The sequence below is a fragment of the Dysidea avara genome, chromosome 4 (genome assembly GCF_963678975.1).
Source record: "Dysidea avara chromosome 4, odDysAvar1.4, whole genome shotgun sequence".
In the NCBI taxonomy this organism is placed as follows: Eukaryota; Metazoa; Porifera; class Demospongiae; order Dictyoceratida; family Dysideidae; genus Dysidea; species Dysidea avara.
In genome coordinates, this window is record NC_089275.1 from 33,358,723 (window position 1) to 33,378,993 (window position 20,271).

Below are 20,271 nucleotides of genomic sequence, written 5' to 3' on the forward strand. Positions count from 1 at the left end.
TTTAAGCGTAATCATATGGAATCAGATGTCTGAGAGGTGGTCAAAAATCACTGATATTTATACTGTAAAATCAAAATACTCCAATATGTAGAACAATTAGCTATACTCTATTAAATATCCAACTCTGCACAACTAGCTTTAACTATAACAAAACAGAGAGACCAATGTCCAAGATGTTTAAGGTTGTAGGCTAAAAATTTAAATTCCCATGAGCTATCAGAATGGTATTTCCAAAGTGCCAATATAGATTTGAGTGTTTCATATAATATAAAGCTTTAAGCAAATGGGTATTGCAGAATGCTTGGCACATGCAATGATGAGATAGCAAAGCACATGTCAAGAGATGTTTGAGTCTCATTTATAGTTGATTCTGTGAATTTTTAAACATTGATCTTTGCATCTAGGGGGTGTGCTCCCACCCCTAGACTCTTCTATCAACCCGGGGGCAGCAGTATGGCCCAGATATCCAAATTCATGTTGAAAACACAGGAACTAAGAGTATCTAAAACACTGCTCATCTTGTCATTGTTGTTGTTCATTAATTGTCACCTGGAAACTGTCAACATGAGGATGCTGCCTGAGTTTCATGACAAGCACAGGGATGGCAATGGACATCGAATGCAACATTAGAAATGTCTTCTGATGCTACATAATAGAGATAGAGTTTGATCATCATAATTATAGCAGTTGAGGAGCTCACTTGTAAAAATAAACATGCTCAACTGTCAGTCCTGTGGGCAATCCATGACAATCAAAGTCATGATAGCTACCTGGCCACAAGCACATTGCATGTAAGTAAACAAATCACCAGAAAGTCAACCATAAGTACATAAACATAACCATTTATTATTATTATGTGATAATGTGATTGTATAGCTATGCCATTTACTGGTAATTGGTTAGCTAGAGGCAATTGCAGTGAGTATTATGGAACTTGTACAGTAGCAACTTTTCAATGTCAAGATTCTATATATACTATAAAACTCAGATGAATGCGTTCAACAGGTCTCTATGGGAATACTATGGAATGTACATACCAATCTAGTACAGTACCTCTAAGGCTCTATGCATCTAGTGGTACCTGGAGGAAAAGCACTTTAGGTATTGTGCTTTTATTATTAATTATAATGTACTTTACTGCAGTATTGGACTGAAATCTCATTTACAGTTGATTCAGGTTGCTTGCAAAATGCAAATGAACATGCAATTCACACACGTGAGCTGTGAACGTGATCATATGAATGTTACTTATAATGTTTAAATGTGCTAAATAATAATGCACCTGGCATTGTCTAACAATTTAAGGTGGCAAGTAATTTGGTTGTGTTATTAAAGGAGCTTGGGTATAAAGAAATATGTAGCTACACATGTAAATATCATGTGTCCGAATTGTTCAATTGCAACCTGAAATTGTCTGTATCTTTATTTAGAATTTTATATGTGGGACGTGTGGTGTTACTGTATAATGTTGATAAATTAATAAAAATATTAGTTCAGTATGTAGCTAGCTATGGATATAGCTGTAACTGCTGGCTGTCCAATGATTAAGTCAAAAGAATACATGTAGAGCTCTACAAATAGAATCCAGGCTGTAGCAAGTTGTAGGTGCATGTTGATGATGGTGCATTGTTGGTGTATGCTGAGACTATATAAGACAGTAAGGAGTTCCACTCATTAACAACCCTCTGAGTAGGGAAGTTTACTCTCAATTGTAGTCCAGCTGGTATTTTATGCAGTCATGTGCAATGATCTGCTACATGATAATTAAAATGCTATAATGTTATAACCTGACTCAGGGGCGGATCCAGGGGGGTTCAAAGGGTTCCATGGAACCCCCTTTATTCTCTGTTACTCGAGATACTCTAATAGAGTAGTCAAATCGAGATACTCTAGTAGAGCAGTCACAGTAGTCTTTTGAGGAGCAGTGTAGGAAGTTATGTATCTAGTTATAAATAAGGAAATATAGTTGGTGAGGGCATCTATGGTGAGGGGCAGCTACTGTCAGCAGGTGATAACCTTTTTTTTTATTTGGGTCTTCAACTTACAGCCAGGCAATTCCTAAGTGGAACCCCTTTTTAAAAGTCTGGATCCGCCCCTGTGACTATATGGTATTCATTCGTAGTTGGATAGATTAGAAAACTTTTCTTGAAAGACCAGATTATACAACCAGAGAAACTTAGAAAACTAGATTAGATAAAGTTGAGTAGCAATTGTAGTTAGCAATACAATTCAGAAACTTCTATCAAATATTATGGATTTCATAATATTATGCTGCTCAGGATCTCTTGAGCTAGTTACATGAAAACCAATGTTCTAAGCACTTAATATGCTTCACTATATTTGGCAGAATACCTCAGTAGCTTTCTGCCATGTAGTCCATACAGTCTGACAGATTTATTATAATAGCTATCACTGAAGTTACAATAGATAGTCACTCAAACAGCAGTAGCTACATACATAGACTTCAAGTTTAATATCTGGATGTAAGGCATATACAATCAATCAAGCTCAATACTTGTAATAGACTAATGGTTTGGTACTGGATGGTGTGCAAAGCCTGCATGAAGAGTGAGTCAAAAAGGGTCCAGGGTTGTCAAGTTGAGCAATCCAGAATGAGTTCTTCCAAGCCACAACCATGATTGAGTTGTATCATGCTATCAATTGTAACTATCAAATTTATATCCGGCAGCCTAGGATTACATGTAATTTTACCAGCATGGTTTCCCTGTGCCAGTCAAGTTATAGCAAAATAATTGTTAACCAATGCATTTACACTATCCTCAGTGGCTAACTATTCTATAACTATAGCTACAGCTACGTGTAAGTACATTGCAGAATAATATAATGCATGGTATATCTGAACTAGATAATTATACCTAGTACTTTCTGGTTGGTCTCACATGCATTACCATAATCCCATTTACTGCCAGAAAACTGCATACAATCCTTGTACAATTATACGACTATCTATAGTAGGCATTCCAGCCTGATTTTTAGATTTTGACTTTTATATGCTCAATACTCAGTCAATAGATAGAGTACTGATTGCCGATCTCAGAAATATATAATTTGTTTGGATTGAATATGGCATGCACAGTGCATTAAAATTTCTCCGGGGCTTCCCCGGCAGTAGCTACTAGCTACGTATATGGACACAAGTCTGCAAGACCTAATTCTGTTGTGTGATTTGCATCTCTATGGTCTCCAGGGGTAGTGGAGTGGGACAGAGAGTTGGGGGCCCAACCTTGGTAATAAAAGTTATATGCATTTTAAATATGGCAGAATTAGGTCTTAAATTATTTAGATGTTTCTGCTTCAGGATTCTGGGGACTGAGTAAAGACCAGAAGGCATTTTTTGATATCAAAGTGTTAATGCTAATGCACCTTCATATCATGGTACCCAAGTATCCTCACTTTATTGATGTTTTGAATGTGAGAAATAACGGAAGTATGAACAATGTATTAGGGAAATTAAGATGGGTTCTTTTACCCCACTTGTATTTTCAACATTTGGTGGTATGGGTTATGCTGCTGCTGTATTTTACAAAAGACTTGCTTCCTTGTCTCTCTTCAGAAGGAGCTGTCATATAGTTCTGTAATGTCATCATGGCTGTGTTGCAGGATTATAGTTATTCTTTGTTACACTCTGCTATTATGTGTCTGAGAGGAGCTAGACCACATCAGGCCACTAGGGCTGTGTGCTTTTGCTGGGAGCTTACAATAGCTGAGACTCTAGCTCATTGAATCTCATGCAGTATATGTCTAGCACTTTTAAATATCTTTAGTGCTAGGGGTGATGTCAAGGAGTGCTGGTAACCCTGGGGAAATAATTAAATTTAAAATACACGTACAGCAGAAGCCATTTTTGGAGGGGGATGGGGGAAGGGGTATGAAGATAGCCTCATACAGGAAGATATTTAGATTTTAGAAGCACTGAAATATTGGTTTAAATTATTTCACCTTTTACAGATGGGTTAAAAGGTTACTCACAGCTTTAAGAGGTTTAGTAAAATGCAACTAGAGAGAAGGGGAGAAGCGAATTCCCCTTCTACCTTTATGTTCACAATCAGTGACAAGCTTTTGATGCTTACTACACAGGCATGTGCAAGCAATGTGTATTGGTCTAACAAACAATTGTTCATGCAGGTTATAATTTACTGTGCACACATGCACTAAGAATTACTATTATGAACTCTTGAAATATTCCTTAGCTATATTCCAGTGAAACCATACTTCAAATAACTGCCATATGGTTTATAATTAGTAAGGTGTTTAATCATTGCCTTTGACAAAAGGAAGTGTTTATTAAGCTATATGTAGCAAAATTAATTAAACACCAAAATGTAAAATTGTTGGCAATTTAAAATACGCACAGCAGTTGTAGAACACTTATCCTCAGTTTTGCTTTGAACTCATGTCGAATGACTAAGCTGCTGTGATATAACTATACTATAACAACATAATATTAGTACAGTATAACAGTCATTAAGTCTAATAGAGCAGTCAAAAGTCTGTTTCATATGACTGTTTATATAAAAGATTACTGTATTTACTTGGTTAAATGCCACAGCATTTATTACACCTTAGTTCTAAAAATCATTATGTCAACTATTCGAATTTGACCACCTCTCAATGCTTGATAACAATCTTGAGCCCAGCTTATTTTCAAAATCAATCATTGTACCACTTGAGTGCAGCTACTATTGAAGGCGTGGCATTGAACCAAGTAAATATGGTACGTCAATATAGCTAACATTATCATGTTAAAGCTAACATTATCATGTTGATATATCAGCAATTTTAATGAGGCTGAAGCACACAATGGCTACAATAATGAGTACACTTCAGCATAGTAAAATCATAAGCTGGTTCAGAGGTGCCTGCAGAAAATATAGAATGCTTTATATACTTGTTTGTGTGATTCATATTGTATAGCTACTAATCACATAGTGATTTAGCTTGCCATACATTAGTCTCAATAATTAATCCCAAATCACATGGCCTTGTTTCTGTAATTGCACTGTAAAGTAGCCAATAAAATAGCAGAATAGCAGAAGCCTTTTAAGTGCAACAAGAAAGTGATATATTGAATAGCCAATCAAATAAGCTGACAATAGAAGCCTTTTAAATGCAACATATGTAGATATTTTAAGTAGCCAATCAGAATTGCTGGCATGTGAAGCCTTTTAAGTGCAGCAACAATGATGTAATACAAAGAAGGATGATGCAATCACCTGGTAGAAGTTAATGGCCACACAGAACTGGATAGATGTGTACTACAAACCATGAAGGGTGGTCACTATGTGATTAGTAGGCAATCACACACATTTTCGTGCAATTATGGAATAATTGTACTTGTCACAGCCAAAATTGCACTCAAATGTGTGTGATTACCTATACAAATTGGCAGTTCAGTATATAGCTAATACATATCCCTCTATATATTATGAATACCCAGCAAGCTTCACTGCATTGGTATCCTAACATGTTTTGGAGAATTTACTGAAAATCATATAGTGCTATATAACTTATAATAACTGCTACTAATTCCTTTTGAGAGTTCTAGAGGTGACAACCTGCTCTGGCAGATGTTCCATAAAGAGATGGTTGAAGGGGAAAAAAAAGAGTATTTATTCTAGTTGATAATGTGGTTAGTATGAATGGAATATTTAGTTTGATACTGTGCAAGGAGGAATCATTCAGATGAGGCACAATCAAGAATAAATCTTGCCATTGTCTAAAGCCACTTTAAATACATTCTCTGTTTCCGCTTGCCCACTGCCCCGGACCACATTAGTTTACTATGAGCACTAAATATTCCATTATTCCGTATCATTTTCAAATTGTTTCTTCCATACTATACAGGTTTAGTAAAATTGATTTTGTAGAGGTGTCACCCATGTCATTGTGTGTAAAATCAGCCATTATGTCAATACTGCAACTTGGCAAAACTTGAGTAAGCTTTAAGGTACATGGCTGTGACCAGGCAACATTGTAGTCAAAACATTGGCTTGAAAGATAATGGAATAATTATAGACTGCCCACCCACATGTAAATATGCCTTGGACCAGGACAGTAAACAGTACTTTCATTTCCCTTATAAGGCACAAAGACTGTAGCATGTACATTACAACCAATAGATGTATTCATCACAACCACTATGTCATCTAAGTGCTACCCATACAAACCAACATAAAGCCAGTAGTGGTTAGTGCTAACAGGGTGTTAATATCTAGCACTTATACCTGTGCACATACATAATGCACCAACACACAGTGGCATGGTCTGTACAAATATTACATACCAGCACAAAATCAAGGTTGACACAAGTACTGTTGATATAAATTTGATATGCTCAAAATTATAAACTCTCTGGTCTCTCATGATCACATAGTTAATTTGTATCAAACTCTCACTGGCTTTCTGTTATGCACTTATCAATGTTAAACCCCAGGAAAGTAAAATTCTTCAACCAGGGGATAAACTGCTACCCCAAAACTACAACATGAGGATAAGAAGGGGATTGACACAGTGCTTCTGTTTTTATCATGTACCACAAATAAAAACTTTTTTATCGCTTGCTAAAATTCTCCACTCTCAGGCACATTTTAAGCTTCAAATCTAGCCTGACATATCACATACAACTTGTCCCGTGTGTTACATTGCTGCTACCACAAGAATTCATCATCCTTACTGTAACTCTTGCTATTTCCTCTTGAGGTTATAGCTGTGTCTGTGATTGCCTGTACTAGGGAGAATGGAGCTTAACACTGATAGATGATAGATGCATTATGGTTGCTAACTATTTGCAGTGGAGAATATGCTCACACAGACATCTCAACTCTTACACATTGTGCATGGGACACATGCATTGGATTGTTGGTTTTCCATTTCACGCATTGCAATTCCTGGAAAATTAAGCTCGTAATATAATTTAAAATAGCCAAAGAAAGTGGCAAATTTTGCATTTTTTATGCTGAGAGGAGACCTCACTCGTAAGTAAGCAAATCTCACTCATTTAACATTTTAAGGTCTCACTCCAAGGTGTGTGCACTTTACAGGTTGAGGTCTCTGTGTTCGAATGTCTATAAACTACTATAGTCATCACTATCCTTGCAAGCAAACATGCAAAATAGATTATAAAGTAGACTTGCCCTTTCAATGCTATGACATAGTGGTAAAGTATGGGTATCTAATTATCGGTAAGAAATTACTACCTAAATGCCGATTATAAGAATACGGAAAATACTCGGAGAATTTCCGGAAGTTTTAATTACACCGACAGTGCTGACTCAATAGTGGCGTGGTTTGTGGTTTAGACCCACACTTCGCTTGTGCAAGGCTCACTATGACCGTATAAGTACAGTGGCGGTGTAGCTTTTGTTCATTACTGCTGTTGGACGATTCAGTGATGGGTAGCGCACCAGCAGTAGCAGCGCTACTTCTGATATCTTTATGGGTGTACTCTGCTGCAGGCGCACACTGTAATGCTCGAGGTAAGCCCTCTATTTGGTATGTGCCAGTGGATCATATATCGCTAGGATTTATAGCTAAATCAGTACGTAGTTGCAGTTTCGTTGTATGCACGGTAGCTAGCTACAGTAGCTATGCATACATAGTTACATGTCTGTACTACGTACGTATAGCTATGCTCAAGTAATCCACGGGACCACAGCATTACTAATTAAACTGACGTTTGTTTTGTTTTGTTTAGTTCCAGATGAGCAGTTTGCAGATCGCATTCCTAAGAATTGCCGCACCTGCTCCTGTGCCTCCAGCACAAATGCGGAGTTTTACGATCCTTCCAAGCCTGAGACTTGCTGCGGTGCTAGTGAAGCTAAATACCGCGTGAAGTTTACCGGCACTTGGAGAAGAAACTGCCACAGCGACTATTTCTTTAACCCAAACCACTGGTCCCCCATGACCGGTGTGTCTCATGATCACACCTATGAAGTGTGGAATGCCTGTATGAACAATGTATCACTAGGGGTGGCTTTAGTGTCTCAGACTGGATCTGTGACGACTATAGAAAATGAGTACAGGGCCAGGGGAGATAGTGTGAAGGATATTTTCGGAGGTAGCCTTATTGATGGAAATGGTACTACAATGGATGAGTTTTCCGTTAACTGTTCCTATCCATACGTCAGTGCTTTGACAATGCTTGTACCGTCCGTAGATAGGATGGTAGGAGTGGCTGGGCTTAAGCTATGTGATGGAGACAGTTGGAAGGACTATGTTAAAGTGTGTGCAGAATTGTTCTCTACTGCTACAAAATCTGAAAGGGTGGCACCTCGTAACTCAATACAGTTTAAAAATTGTTCATTTGGTTACTTTGAATTTGAATTACAAGAGAGCACTGAAATTACTCCACATCCAGAGTCTTGTACATGTCAACCCAAAGGTATGTATTAGGTAACCAGTGGTTATTATTGTGTGTACTACTATTAGCTGCTCAGTCATTGTTACATTCAACTACTTCTGTGATCTAGGAATATAGCTAGACAGTGTAGATAATCAAGGAAGTAAATTAAAATTAAAGATGTTAGTCTAATCAGTGTTTATTTAACAGATGATCACATTGTTTGTCATTTCTGACTTCAGAAAAAGTTCATTGCACTGGTAGCTAGATATGCATTTTTCATGAATGAATTTAATTGATGAACCTTGTGTTGCACAATAACACATGGCAACAGTCATATTCCCTGTAGCTATGCCTTGTATCTATAGTGTTGTGTCCATGGTTATGTTCTTGTACTAAATGAAGGAAGTTATGCCTACAAGTAGATAGCTAGCTGGCATCAGTTTCATAACTGTATATCTATTAAATTTTACTCTACGTATGCATGCATTGACAGTACTAATTGTCCAGGATTTAATCACACATCTGACTATCCAGTCATGGTCAGTACTAGTCTTGTTCACTTTTTCTTTTCATTACCGAGTTTGAGAAAAGAATCTGAATGCAGTATAGTATTTGTTGTGCTTTGCCACCACTGATATAAAAACAATTGTGTGTGGTTCTCAGTATTCAACAAGGGTGGGATAGCTGGAAATATTGCTGTACTGACCGTTCTTGACCCATGGTTAGGCTACATGAGACTAACGCCAAACCACTTTTGTAGTTTGGCAGTAGTATCATTGCATGTGATAAATTAATAAGGAATGTGTGTACAATTGTGTACAATATACATATACATTGTGTTGTCAATGTTATCAATTTCTGACCATGTATATGTATAGTGCCTGAAAGCTGTCCCAATAAACTGAACGTGAATACAAGAAAAGTGTGTAGCTGTTGCTGCAACTCTAGTGAAAATGTGAAGTTCTACTTACCCAAGGGACCCAACCCAGTGTGTAGAGCTACTGGAGAACCAGAGTATAGAGTACGTTTCAAGAGCACTTGGACTGAGGAGGGACATCCTAACTATTACACCCCTACTGCCCACTGGTCACCTCTAACTGGTGTCTCACATGATCCCAGTTATGAAGTGTGGAATGGTTGTATGTTCAATGTCAGTGAAGGAGTAGCTCTGGTATCACAGCGTGGTAGTGTTGGTACTATTGAAGCTGAGTATGCTGCCAAAGGAGATCTGGTAAAGGATACCATTTTGGGTGCACGTATTGACAAGGACGGTGAAACTAGTGATGATTTTGTTGTTGACTCCAGTCACAATTATGTCAGTGTTTTAACAATGTTAGCACCAAGTGTTGATCAGATGGTAGGAGTGAGTCGGTTAGATCTTTGTGATGATGACGGATGGAAGAAATATGTAAAAGTTTGTGCAGAGTTGTTCTCCACAGCAACTAAATCAGAACGTGTTGGAATACCTAACACAATTCAAATGAACAATTGCTCATTTGGTTACTTCACATTTGAACTACTAGAAGGTGAAGAAAGACATGAAGAACCACCTCAATCTTGTACCTGTCAACCAAAAGGTGATCTTTATCCTATTGATATAGTATGTCAGTACGTAACAACTATTGTCAGTGAACAAAGGATGGTATTTTATGTACGCTAAAATTCCTATTACAGAAATGTAAAGCACCTCTTGTAACCACATTTTAACACAACTAGGATAGAGGACCTAACAATATTATCACACATGAATATTAAACTAAACTGGGTGGTAATGTGTGGTTAATGGTACATCTTGTAGTATTGGTTTAAATTATCCACCATAAACATGACTGGATCTGCAAAAACCTGACACATTCCTGCAGTTTTCAAATTCCTGTTTATTTAATATGTGTAATCTCAAGTGTACCCTCTGGCAAAGTTTCAGCTTCTTATGCCAATACGTTTAGGAGATATAGCCCCACAAATTAGCAGGAACAGAAAGATCGATTTGTACAGTAAGTATAGGGAAAATAAAAATTAATTACACGCGCTTACTAAAATGGTTGCAACTTACAAATGACATACGGAGTTGAAATTTGCACCATCGTGGTAAGTTTTTTCCTTGTGTCTTGTTTTTTCACAGTGAAAATTTTGAAAAAAGATCAATCATGTATGATTGCTTCGACATGATGGAAACCAACGCCCATAACTTGCGTGTCCTTGGGTCTACTGCAACGAAAGAAATATTTTCCAACTCCTCTTGAGTAGGCGAATAAGATGATACCCAGGCGTTTATTGTTAGTCCCTTTCTTCAATAAGAAAAAAGCATTCAAAAAATTTACAGAATTTTTTTAGTAATATGCAAGTATTTCACCCATTGTATTCAATGCTTTATGCTGTAAAATTTAGGCTTGCACGATGTGTCAGATTTTCACAGATCTGGTCAATAAGGTGTGAATATTTAGTTATGACCAAGTATGTAGCTATGCAGAACAACAGCAATATCAACATCAGTCTAGTCAGGAGCCCATAAGTGCCGCAAGGCTGCATATGGGCTCCTTGCCTATTTCAAATTGCAGTGGAGCCAACTTGGTAATTGTGATATTTGTGACCGGATCTGCGAAAGCCCGACATAATGGCGCATTTTTCAAATTCTTTATTGTTGAATATTTATAATCTACTTAGCCAAGTGTGTGTTCTGGCCAAGCTTCAGCCTCGTATTGCAACAACTCATGGAGTTACAGCCCTACAAAGTAGCAACAACAGAAAGATCGATTTGTACAGCAAGTATTGGGAAAATAAATTACATGCGCTTACAAAAACGGCTGTAACTTACAAATACAATGCAGTACAGAGTAGCAACTTGCACCATTGTGTTCGCCATGAATAGGGGAGTCCATTACTGGGTAAGTTGTTTCTTCTATTATCATTCTTCACTGCATACAAAGACGAATTCAGTGAAGAAAAATCGATCGCGTACGATCGTTTCGACGTAACGTAAACAAACGCCCATAACTTACGTTTCCATTAGTCTACTGCAACGAAACAAAGAGTTTTGAACTCCTCTTGAGTAGGCGAATAAGATGATATCCAGGTTTTTATCATAGGACCCTTCCTTCACAAAGAACAAAGCATTTAAAACTTTTACGATTTTTTTTTTTCGATTACGCAAATATTTTACCCATTGCAAATCAATGGCTTATACTGAAAATTTAGGCTTGCGCCATTATGTCGGGTTTTCACAGATCCGGTCACATTTGTTCTTGATTTCAAGTTAGTTAAAAATGAACAGATTGTGGTGATTAGTTAGGAATTAAGCAGAACCTTGTATATATAGTATATACCTCAACCAAACCACCATGATATTTCTACAACAGAGTGGATATTTTACCTGCATGCCATTATGGTTGTGTGTTACAACACTGGAAATTCTACAATATAAACTTTAAGTGCTGAGGACCAAACTTGCATACACTAGTGGTGTTGTGTAATACACTTTCTTACAATTCACTTGTGGATCCTTGTAGTAGCTGCTGCTGACATCCATTTGACAAGTCATGGGATTCATTCTTTGTAGCCTTGTTGTAATCTCATACAAAAATGTAGCAGCACCCTCTGGCCTTAATTTAGGACCTGTTGTTTATTTTCCTACCTTCAATACAAATATATAGTGTTGTGTTTATTAAGTATTCCTCATTCTTGTAGTTGCTGCAAAGTGTCCCTGTGAACCAAGCGTTAATCTGAGAAAAGTTTGTAGTTGTTGTTGTACATCCAGTGAAAATGTGGAGTTCTATCAACCTAATGGACCCAACCCAGTGTGTAGTGCTACTGGAGAGCCAGAGTATAGAGTACATTTCAAGAGCACTTGGACTGAGGAAGGACATCCTAACTATTACACCCCTACTGCCCACTGGTCACCTCTAACTGGTGTCTCACATGATCCAAGTTATGAAGTATGGAACGGTTGTATGTTCAATGTCAGTGAAGGAGTAGCTCTGGTATCACAGCTTGGTAGTGTTGGTACTATTGAAGCGGAGTATGCTGCCCAAGGAGATCTGGTAAAGGATACCATTTTGGGTGCACGTATTGACAAGGACGGTGAAACTAGTGATGATTTTGTTGTTGACTCCAGTCACAATTATGTCAGTGTTTTAACAATGTTAGCACCAAGTGTTGATCAGATGGTAGGAGTGAGTCGGTTAGATCTTTGTGATGATGACGGATGGAAGAAATATGTAAAAGTTTGTGCAGAGTTGTTCTCCACAGCAACTAAATCAGAACGTGTTGGAATACCTAACACAATTCAATTGAACAATTGCTCATTTGGTTACTTCACATTTGAACTACTAGAAGGTGAAGAAAGACATGAAGAACCACCTCAATCTTGTACCTGTCAACCAAAAGGTATTCCTGTGATCTTTGTCCTGTTACTATGTCATAATGTTTGTCAGTGAACAAAGGATGGTACTCTATTATGCCATTACAGTTACCCTGGAAACGTATGGCACCTTTTTCTACCACATTTTAACATCTAAGGTGCAATTATTTATTTATTTATGACCAAGTACGTAGCTATGCAAAAATTACTTTGTTCATTAGCAAATTATCGATTTAGTGTAGATTGCAGTGGAGCCAACTTACAGTGTAGTAATCATGATATTTGTTCAGTTGGTCTTGGATTGTATTGGCTTATACCAGTTAAAAATAAACAGATTGGTCTATACTGTGGTGATTAGTCAGCAATGAAGCTGAACTTTGTATGTATACCTCAACCAAACCACCATGATACTTCTACAACAGAGTGAATATTTTAACCAAGTATAGGGCATGCTAAGATATCCCATTATGGTTTCGTGGCACAACATTAGAACACTTTAAGTGCTGGGGACCAAATTAGCATATGCTAGTGGTGTTGTGTTAGTTTTGTAATAGCGGTGCTGAATTATCCTCATGGGACATACCAAGACACTTATCAACACCTGAACTGCTTATGTTACTATGTACATAAGAGAGGGGATAGCTGAAGTTATGGTATCGTTGTAGAAGATAAACTAGTGTGGCCAAATCTCTCAATACTTCACTGCATGGGATAATTTAACCATTGATGGCTGCGAATTCACGTCCTATTAATCTTAGTTACCATACACAGAACTACTTAGTAACCATGCATTTTAATACTTGCTATGAAGTAAGGAACTCAACTGTGCCGATTTTGTTTACATAATATTAACCATGGTAAAGTCAAACTTTGGTAAAAACCAGCCCAAACAAACAGCGGAATCCCAACTGTCTACAAAGGTGCCGTAGAACTAGTTTACATTTACAATGCAGTCCATTTTACAGCTGTTTTCTTTGTGTATTATCCCATTTCTGGTATTGTGCATGTGTGTATGTACTTGTGTTCACCATGCCACGTCTGGGATAAAACAGTTGATGGTTGTCTCCATTGATGTATAGTAGTGTCTTCTTTCCTATTTTAATAACAAACACTTAATTGTGATTACATAATATCATGCGCTAGTCATAGGAAGGATCCAGTTATAGGACCCCTATGGGCATGTCCATTTTAGCACTAGCGCATCTCACTATGTAACGCACTAAATATTATTCCTTGCATGATTTATAATCCATGCCGCCATATGTGACCGTCTCAGCAAAAACCTGACTTGTTCGTACAAGCATGCGTATTGAGAATATCGAAATTTAAAAATATTTTGTAAAATTACACATGCTACAAAAAAAAACTACACAAGTTTTTATTGGGCCAGTACTCGAAGAAGAAAGACTCAAATCAATTAAAACTATATATCACCTTATTCGCCTGTTCATGGAGAGTTTGGAAATGTTTGTTTTGTTTCTCTAGCTCCAACGGTATGCATGTCATGTGCATTTGTTTGTGATGCGGTAAACGTAAACAAGATTGTCATCGTTTCTTCTACCAAACCGCCTTCATATCCATATGCGCAAGTGTCTACAGGGCTAATACTATATACCTTGGCTGATGTGCTGATCCATGGTGAATGTTGTAAGCCAAATTACAACATTGTAGACTAAACCAAACGGAAGTTATGGCTGCGAATGTGAGTGCCTGTAGTTTATTTTCAGTATAGTTGCTGTACAAATCGATTACCTTGCTCTTCCTACTGTCTATCGCTATAATTCCAAAACTACACACCACAGAAAGCTGAAACTTTGGTGGTCCATTCCTTGGACACTGCTGAGTGAATGAAAAAAAATTTTAATTGCGAAAAAGTTGGGTTTTTGCTGAGACAGTCACATATGTCAACTACAGCTGTTAATGGATTAAATTTTGGTGCAAACATCTCTAGGCAACTAACAACAGCCAAGAGAATTGCATCAAGGTATTCTAATAGAACAGTCACCTATCACTGCTGTAAGTGCGTATAACATTGCGTCTCTTACTTTGCTACTTTTTAACCACATGGATTTCTACTTCAATTAACTTTGTAATGCACTAGTTATAAAATTACTATGCAAGTACTTCCCAAACAATAGAGGATGCTCGTTAATTATTTGGCAGTTAAAAAGCATGAAGGCACCACTTCCTGCTACTTACAATTAGGCTCCTGGTTTTGTGGTGAAGCATTGTTTTAGTTAGTGATTGAAGCAACACAAGTGTATCATTGTCTTTGATGGTCAATTATCTGCAAACATTGATAAGTTATTGTGAGTACAGAAATCACCGTGTGAAACGCTAAAGAAATGTGTGTACTATTGTACTTGCTCCTATCCAATACTATAACAGTTGAACGTACTCTGTTTATTATGTGTGTATTCCTTTCTCTTGTAGTTGCTGCAAAGTGTCCCTGTGAACCAAATGTTAACCTGAGAAGAGTTTGTAGTTGTTGTTGTACATCAAGTGAAAATGTGGAGTTCTATCAACCTAATGGACCCAACCCAGTGTGTAGTGCTACTGGAGAGCCAGAGTATAGAGTACATTTCAAGAGTACTTGGACTAAGGAGGGACATCCTAACTATTACACCCCTACTGCCCACTGGTCACCTCTAACTGGTGTCTCACATGATCCAAGTTATGAAGTATGGAACGGTTGTATGTTCAATGTCAGTGAAGGAGTAGCTCTGGTATCACAGCTTGGTAGTGTTGGTACTATTGAAGCGGAGTATGCTGCCCAAGGAGATCTGGTAAAGGATACCATTTTGGGTGCACGTATTGACAAGGACGGTGAAACTAGTGATGATTTTGTTGTTGACTCCAGTCACAATTATGTCAGTGTTTTAACAATGTTAGCACCAAGTGTTGATCAGATGGTAGGAGTGAGTCGGTTAGATCTTTGTGATGACGACGGATGGAAGAAATATGTAAAAGTTTGTGCAGAGTTGTTCTCCACAGCAACTAAATCGGAACGTGTTGGAATACCTAACACAATTCAAATGAACAATTGCTCATTTGGTTACTTCACATTTGAACTACTAGAAGGTGAAGAAAGACATGAAGAACCTCCTCAGTCTTGTACCTGTCAACCAAAAGGTAAGTAATACATAGACAACTATATCATGGAGATCTTGATTCAGAGCCTCAAGCTGGTCCTGTTGCATACTTGCATTGAAAATGAATGCGCAGAACTTTCAACTATACATAGTTATGTGTTATACAATTACAATGTGTGTACATTGCACTTGATACATCACAGGCCTAACAATCATGACATATGTGTGGGGTTGGTACACGTGAATGGCTACACTGGCAATTTCATACTCCACACATGGCTCTGCCTTGAGCCACATTTGGCTGTGTGTACCTCTACCATTGCAGAAAAATGTGTAGTGCCACATTCAAATAGTCGTGTGTGTGTGTGTGTTAGTTATAAGTGGACTATATCTCATAGCAATGTGCCAAGGTTTAGAAGCGTTGGCTACAAGAGACAGGGGTCCAGATAATGTATGCGGGGCCTTAACTTGACAAAGTGGTGAATCTAGAGTGGCTGTTGAGTGGTAGTGGTGGCTGAGTGGTGGTCAGTACTAACTACTGTGGACACATCCCTGTTCTTAATATATGCACTTCTGTGTACACTGATGCTTTTTTAGAAATTGGTCACAGACATACAGTAGGTATAAAATTTACTAAGAAATAACATTCACCTTTTGACGATTGGTTGCTTAACACTACCCAGGGAGAAAAACAACCATCTTTGATGGTTTATCTCTAAGCTTGTCTATCATCATGATGTGTGATTTGTAGTATTTTCATATTTTTATCTATAGAGAAATAACTTGTAATTCATAAATAATTACTAAATTTGTATGTGTTATAGTTCCTGCAAATTGCCCCAGTGAACCAAATGTTGATGAGAGGAAGGTTGGTTGCTGCTGCTCATCCAGTGAAAATGTAGAGTTCTATCAGCCTAATGGGCCCAACCCAGTTTGCAATGCTGCTGGAGAACCAGAATTTAGAGTACGTTTCAAGAGTACTTGGACTGAGGAGGGACATCCTAACTATTACGTCCCTACTGCCCACTGGTCACCTCTAACTGGTGTCTCACATGATCCAAGTTATGAAGTGTGGAATGGTTGTATGTTCAATGTCAGTGAAGGAGTAGCTCTGGTATCACAGCTTGGTAGTGTTGGTACTATTGAAGCGGAGTATGCTGCCCAAGGAGATCTGGTAAAGGATACCATTTTGGGTGCACGTATTGACGAGGACGGTGAAACAAATGTCAACTTTTTCATCGACTCCAGTCACAATTATGTCAGTGTTTTAACAATGTTAGCTCCAAGTGTTGATCAAATGGTAGGAGTGAGTCGACTGGATCTTTGCAAGGGAGACAAATGGAAACGACACATAAAAGTTTGTGCAGAGTTGTTCTCCACAGCAACTAAATCAGAACGTGTTGGAATACCTAACACAATTCAAATGAACAATTGTTCATTTGGTTATTTTGAATTCCGAAATCTTGAGCCAAGTTATAACACTGGTAAGCGACAACAATTGTTACACAAAATAGATTTATAAATCTTTGAATTACAGGATTTAAACTGCGAGATTTCAACAGGAGATTTTGTAGATCAATAGATTTCAGTAAGTTCAGGAAAGCCATTAAAAAGTCAAATACTAAATACATTAGAAACAAAATTAAATTTGTGTGAACAGGTTGTTTGAACACAAAAGAATATAATACACTGTGAAAATATTTGCAGGCTTCAAATGTTGTCAGTTACTTGCCACAGTAAGGACTGCACTTACTCAAGAAAAATTATACTTGTATGCTTGTTTCAGTATAGTGATGTGCAATAATATCGATAGTGTGATAATCATATCGCAGTAGTTCATTATCGTGATATGATAATAGATTGTGATTATCGTGAGCACCAATATTATACATTCTTACCTCGTCGGAATTACTCAAACAATTAAAGTATTCCATTTGTTTATTCAATTATGTATTCTAATTGTTTTCTGAGATTGAACTTTGCTGTATTTTGGCATGACATATATGCATTTGGGTATACAGGATGTGCCTTTACCCGTACTCATAGAAATAAGTTAAATTAGTGCTACATTATGCATCTTATTATTTGGATTTACTATCGTGATAACTATCGTATCGTGATGCAATAATCGTGATTAATCGATATAGTTGCCAACTTACTATCGCACATCACTATTTCAGTAGCCTTTATACTAAAGCCTTCAGTAGACGTTTAACACACAGTACAATGAGATACAATATAAGAAGACAGAATTTGTTGAAATATGAATTAAGGGTGCTCCGTACAGTCCACTTATATGGCTTCCCATGAAATTTAATTTGTTCTATAACTTACAAATGGTTTTAGCAAATGTTCTATACCTTTTTACTGGATATAAGCTAACACTAGTACACAGTTTAGTACAAACCCAACTGCTAAATTTGCTTACAGTTTTTCCCTTTATACTAGAACTAGTCCTACAGTTTACACACAAGAGCCTTGATACTTTTATGATACACTATACTAAACAGCACAAACCATTGTGCGTTTTTATTTTTGTCTTTTAGCTTCTCATTCATCACATATCTTTCGGGTTGACGCTCCCAGTCCATGTTATTCATCATCTGAACTTGCTATTTAAAAATGGCAAACGCTCTTCTTTGGCAAAATTACTAAAGTAGCTTGTGTGAAAACTTCATGTCCATTGGATTAAAAATGGAGTAGTTCTAATTTAAGTGAGAGGGTGTAGAATAGCAAGATGCGTGTGTTTGTTGCTATGGGATACCTAATTTATGGGTACTAAAATGTGTCAACATGTCACAGACTAATTAAGTGACCATAATATTTCTTTTAGTGCAAAACAGACTATGTCTTGGGAAGCCTTGTACGAACTGTACAGAGCACCCTTAAACCATAGACAATGAACATGTTTGTGTGTATGGTACTCACTGCAGTACAGGTGTAAAATTCACTATCTGTTAAAAATAATACAATTACTGTATGTATGTGTATTACTTATAGGTGTACTAGTTAATGTTCTAAGAGGATACCGCACTTATGATGATCCAATGTACTATGAGTACTACTCCCTCACTGTCAGGGTGGCAAAGAGATACAAGGGATCACGACGAATAAAACGTCGCTCTACTATCAAAATCCTTGTCAGTGACCTGCCTGATTCAATGCTGAGAGCTAATGGCAAGCCTCGTAAAGGAAGGGCCCTGTTCATGGGCTACCGTGACTCTGATTCCAACTTGGTTGTCAGAGAAAATGGCTACCTTGAAGCTTATAAGGGAGTAATCACTGAAAGAAAGGGACGTGCTTGTTAACTTGTTACTGTGTGAATTAGGCTACAGTCAATAACATGTGATTTTGCTCTCACTATTAGCTGTACACATGCACCTACTGAACACAATATTTACATTTTGTCAGCTTTATTTTTTTGAAATTTCCAGATAAATGCTGTTAGTGCTGAGCAATATGACAATATTAAACCATGGTATCTGCTTTTGATACCGTCCAATTTTAAACTACTGCAAATACCATGAATTCTAAAACAAGTCTTTTAGTAGCTAAATAACATACCCTGTGTGAAGAGGTCTACTTACAGCACATATGAATGGATATGTACTGCAGTAAATATATTACAATTGGCTTTCAACACAATTCTGTTGTCAACTGAAATCTTTTTTGGGTTATTTCTGTGTCTAAAGTGTAAAATAGCATCAAACTAAGCCTAAGGTATGCCAATAATTTAGTCATACCGCAATATCAAGTTGACAATACTGTACCATCTATGAAATATCAAAACCACTCATCACTACTTGCTGTACATGTACTTTCTAGAAATGTGGTGTTCTTCAAAACTTCCTCTTTGTGCACTAAGTAAACATCACAAATGTTAACCCCTTGTCATAAAGCCCAATTATTTTCCCATAAAAATGTACGTATCAGAGCTTTCCCCAGCAAAATAAAGTGGTAAAACTGTCAATTTGTTACTGACATCAAAGTCAATTTGTTAATTATGTAATTCTTTTCAAAAGAATTCTGAGTAAAGTATAGCGATACTGCTCTTTAGAGAAGCTCCTGTCAGTATTGTGGTCTGTATCAAACAGTCACCTGTCTAATACTGGCCAGACAAGAATTCACCTATGAATTACAACTGTGCCTTACAATGAATACTCTATAATCTGTCTGGCTTTATTGTTTAAAAGTATTCAATGGCCATTAGAACATTCATAGCAAGCTCTAATAGAATATTGTATAGCTGGGAATTGTCAAGGGACAAAAATTTTTTGCAAATTATGTGAGTAATGACTTCAGACTCGATGACCCCCTGGTATAACTTCGTGAAAATGTAATGTTTGAGGTTACACATAGCTATTACCTTCAATGCAAAAATGCTTTCTAGACTTTTGTGAATTACAATTTTATTTACAATATTTTGCAAAAACTTGGTCTATCCATCTATCTATTTTTTT

At 37.3% G+C, this 20,271-nt stretch overlaps 2 protein-coding genes across 3 annotated transcripts in view; both read left to right on the top strand.

Moving 5' to 3' along the window:
* Positions 1-20,271, top strand: part of LOC136254748 (uncharacterized) — a 304,047-nt gene that overhangs the window by 167,021 nt on the left and 116,755 nt on the right. The gene's annotated exons all lie outside the window — the stretch shown is intronic.
* LOC136254737 (uncharacterized) lies at positions 7,337-19,265 on the top strand. Its single transcript, XM_066047475.1, has 8 exons — positions 7,337-7,496; positions 7,715-8,401; positions 9,241-9,939; positions 12,047-12,745; positions 15,153-15,851; positions 16,636-17,295; positions 17,349-17,399; positions 18,812-19,265. Exons 1-8 carry the CDS (start codon positions 7,412-7,414, stop codon positions 19,117-19,119), a joined length of 3,888 nt encoding a protein of 1,295 aa, XP_065903547.1. The 5' UTR covers positions 7,337-7,411; the 3' UTR covers positions 19,120-19,265.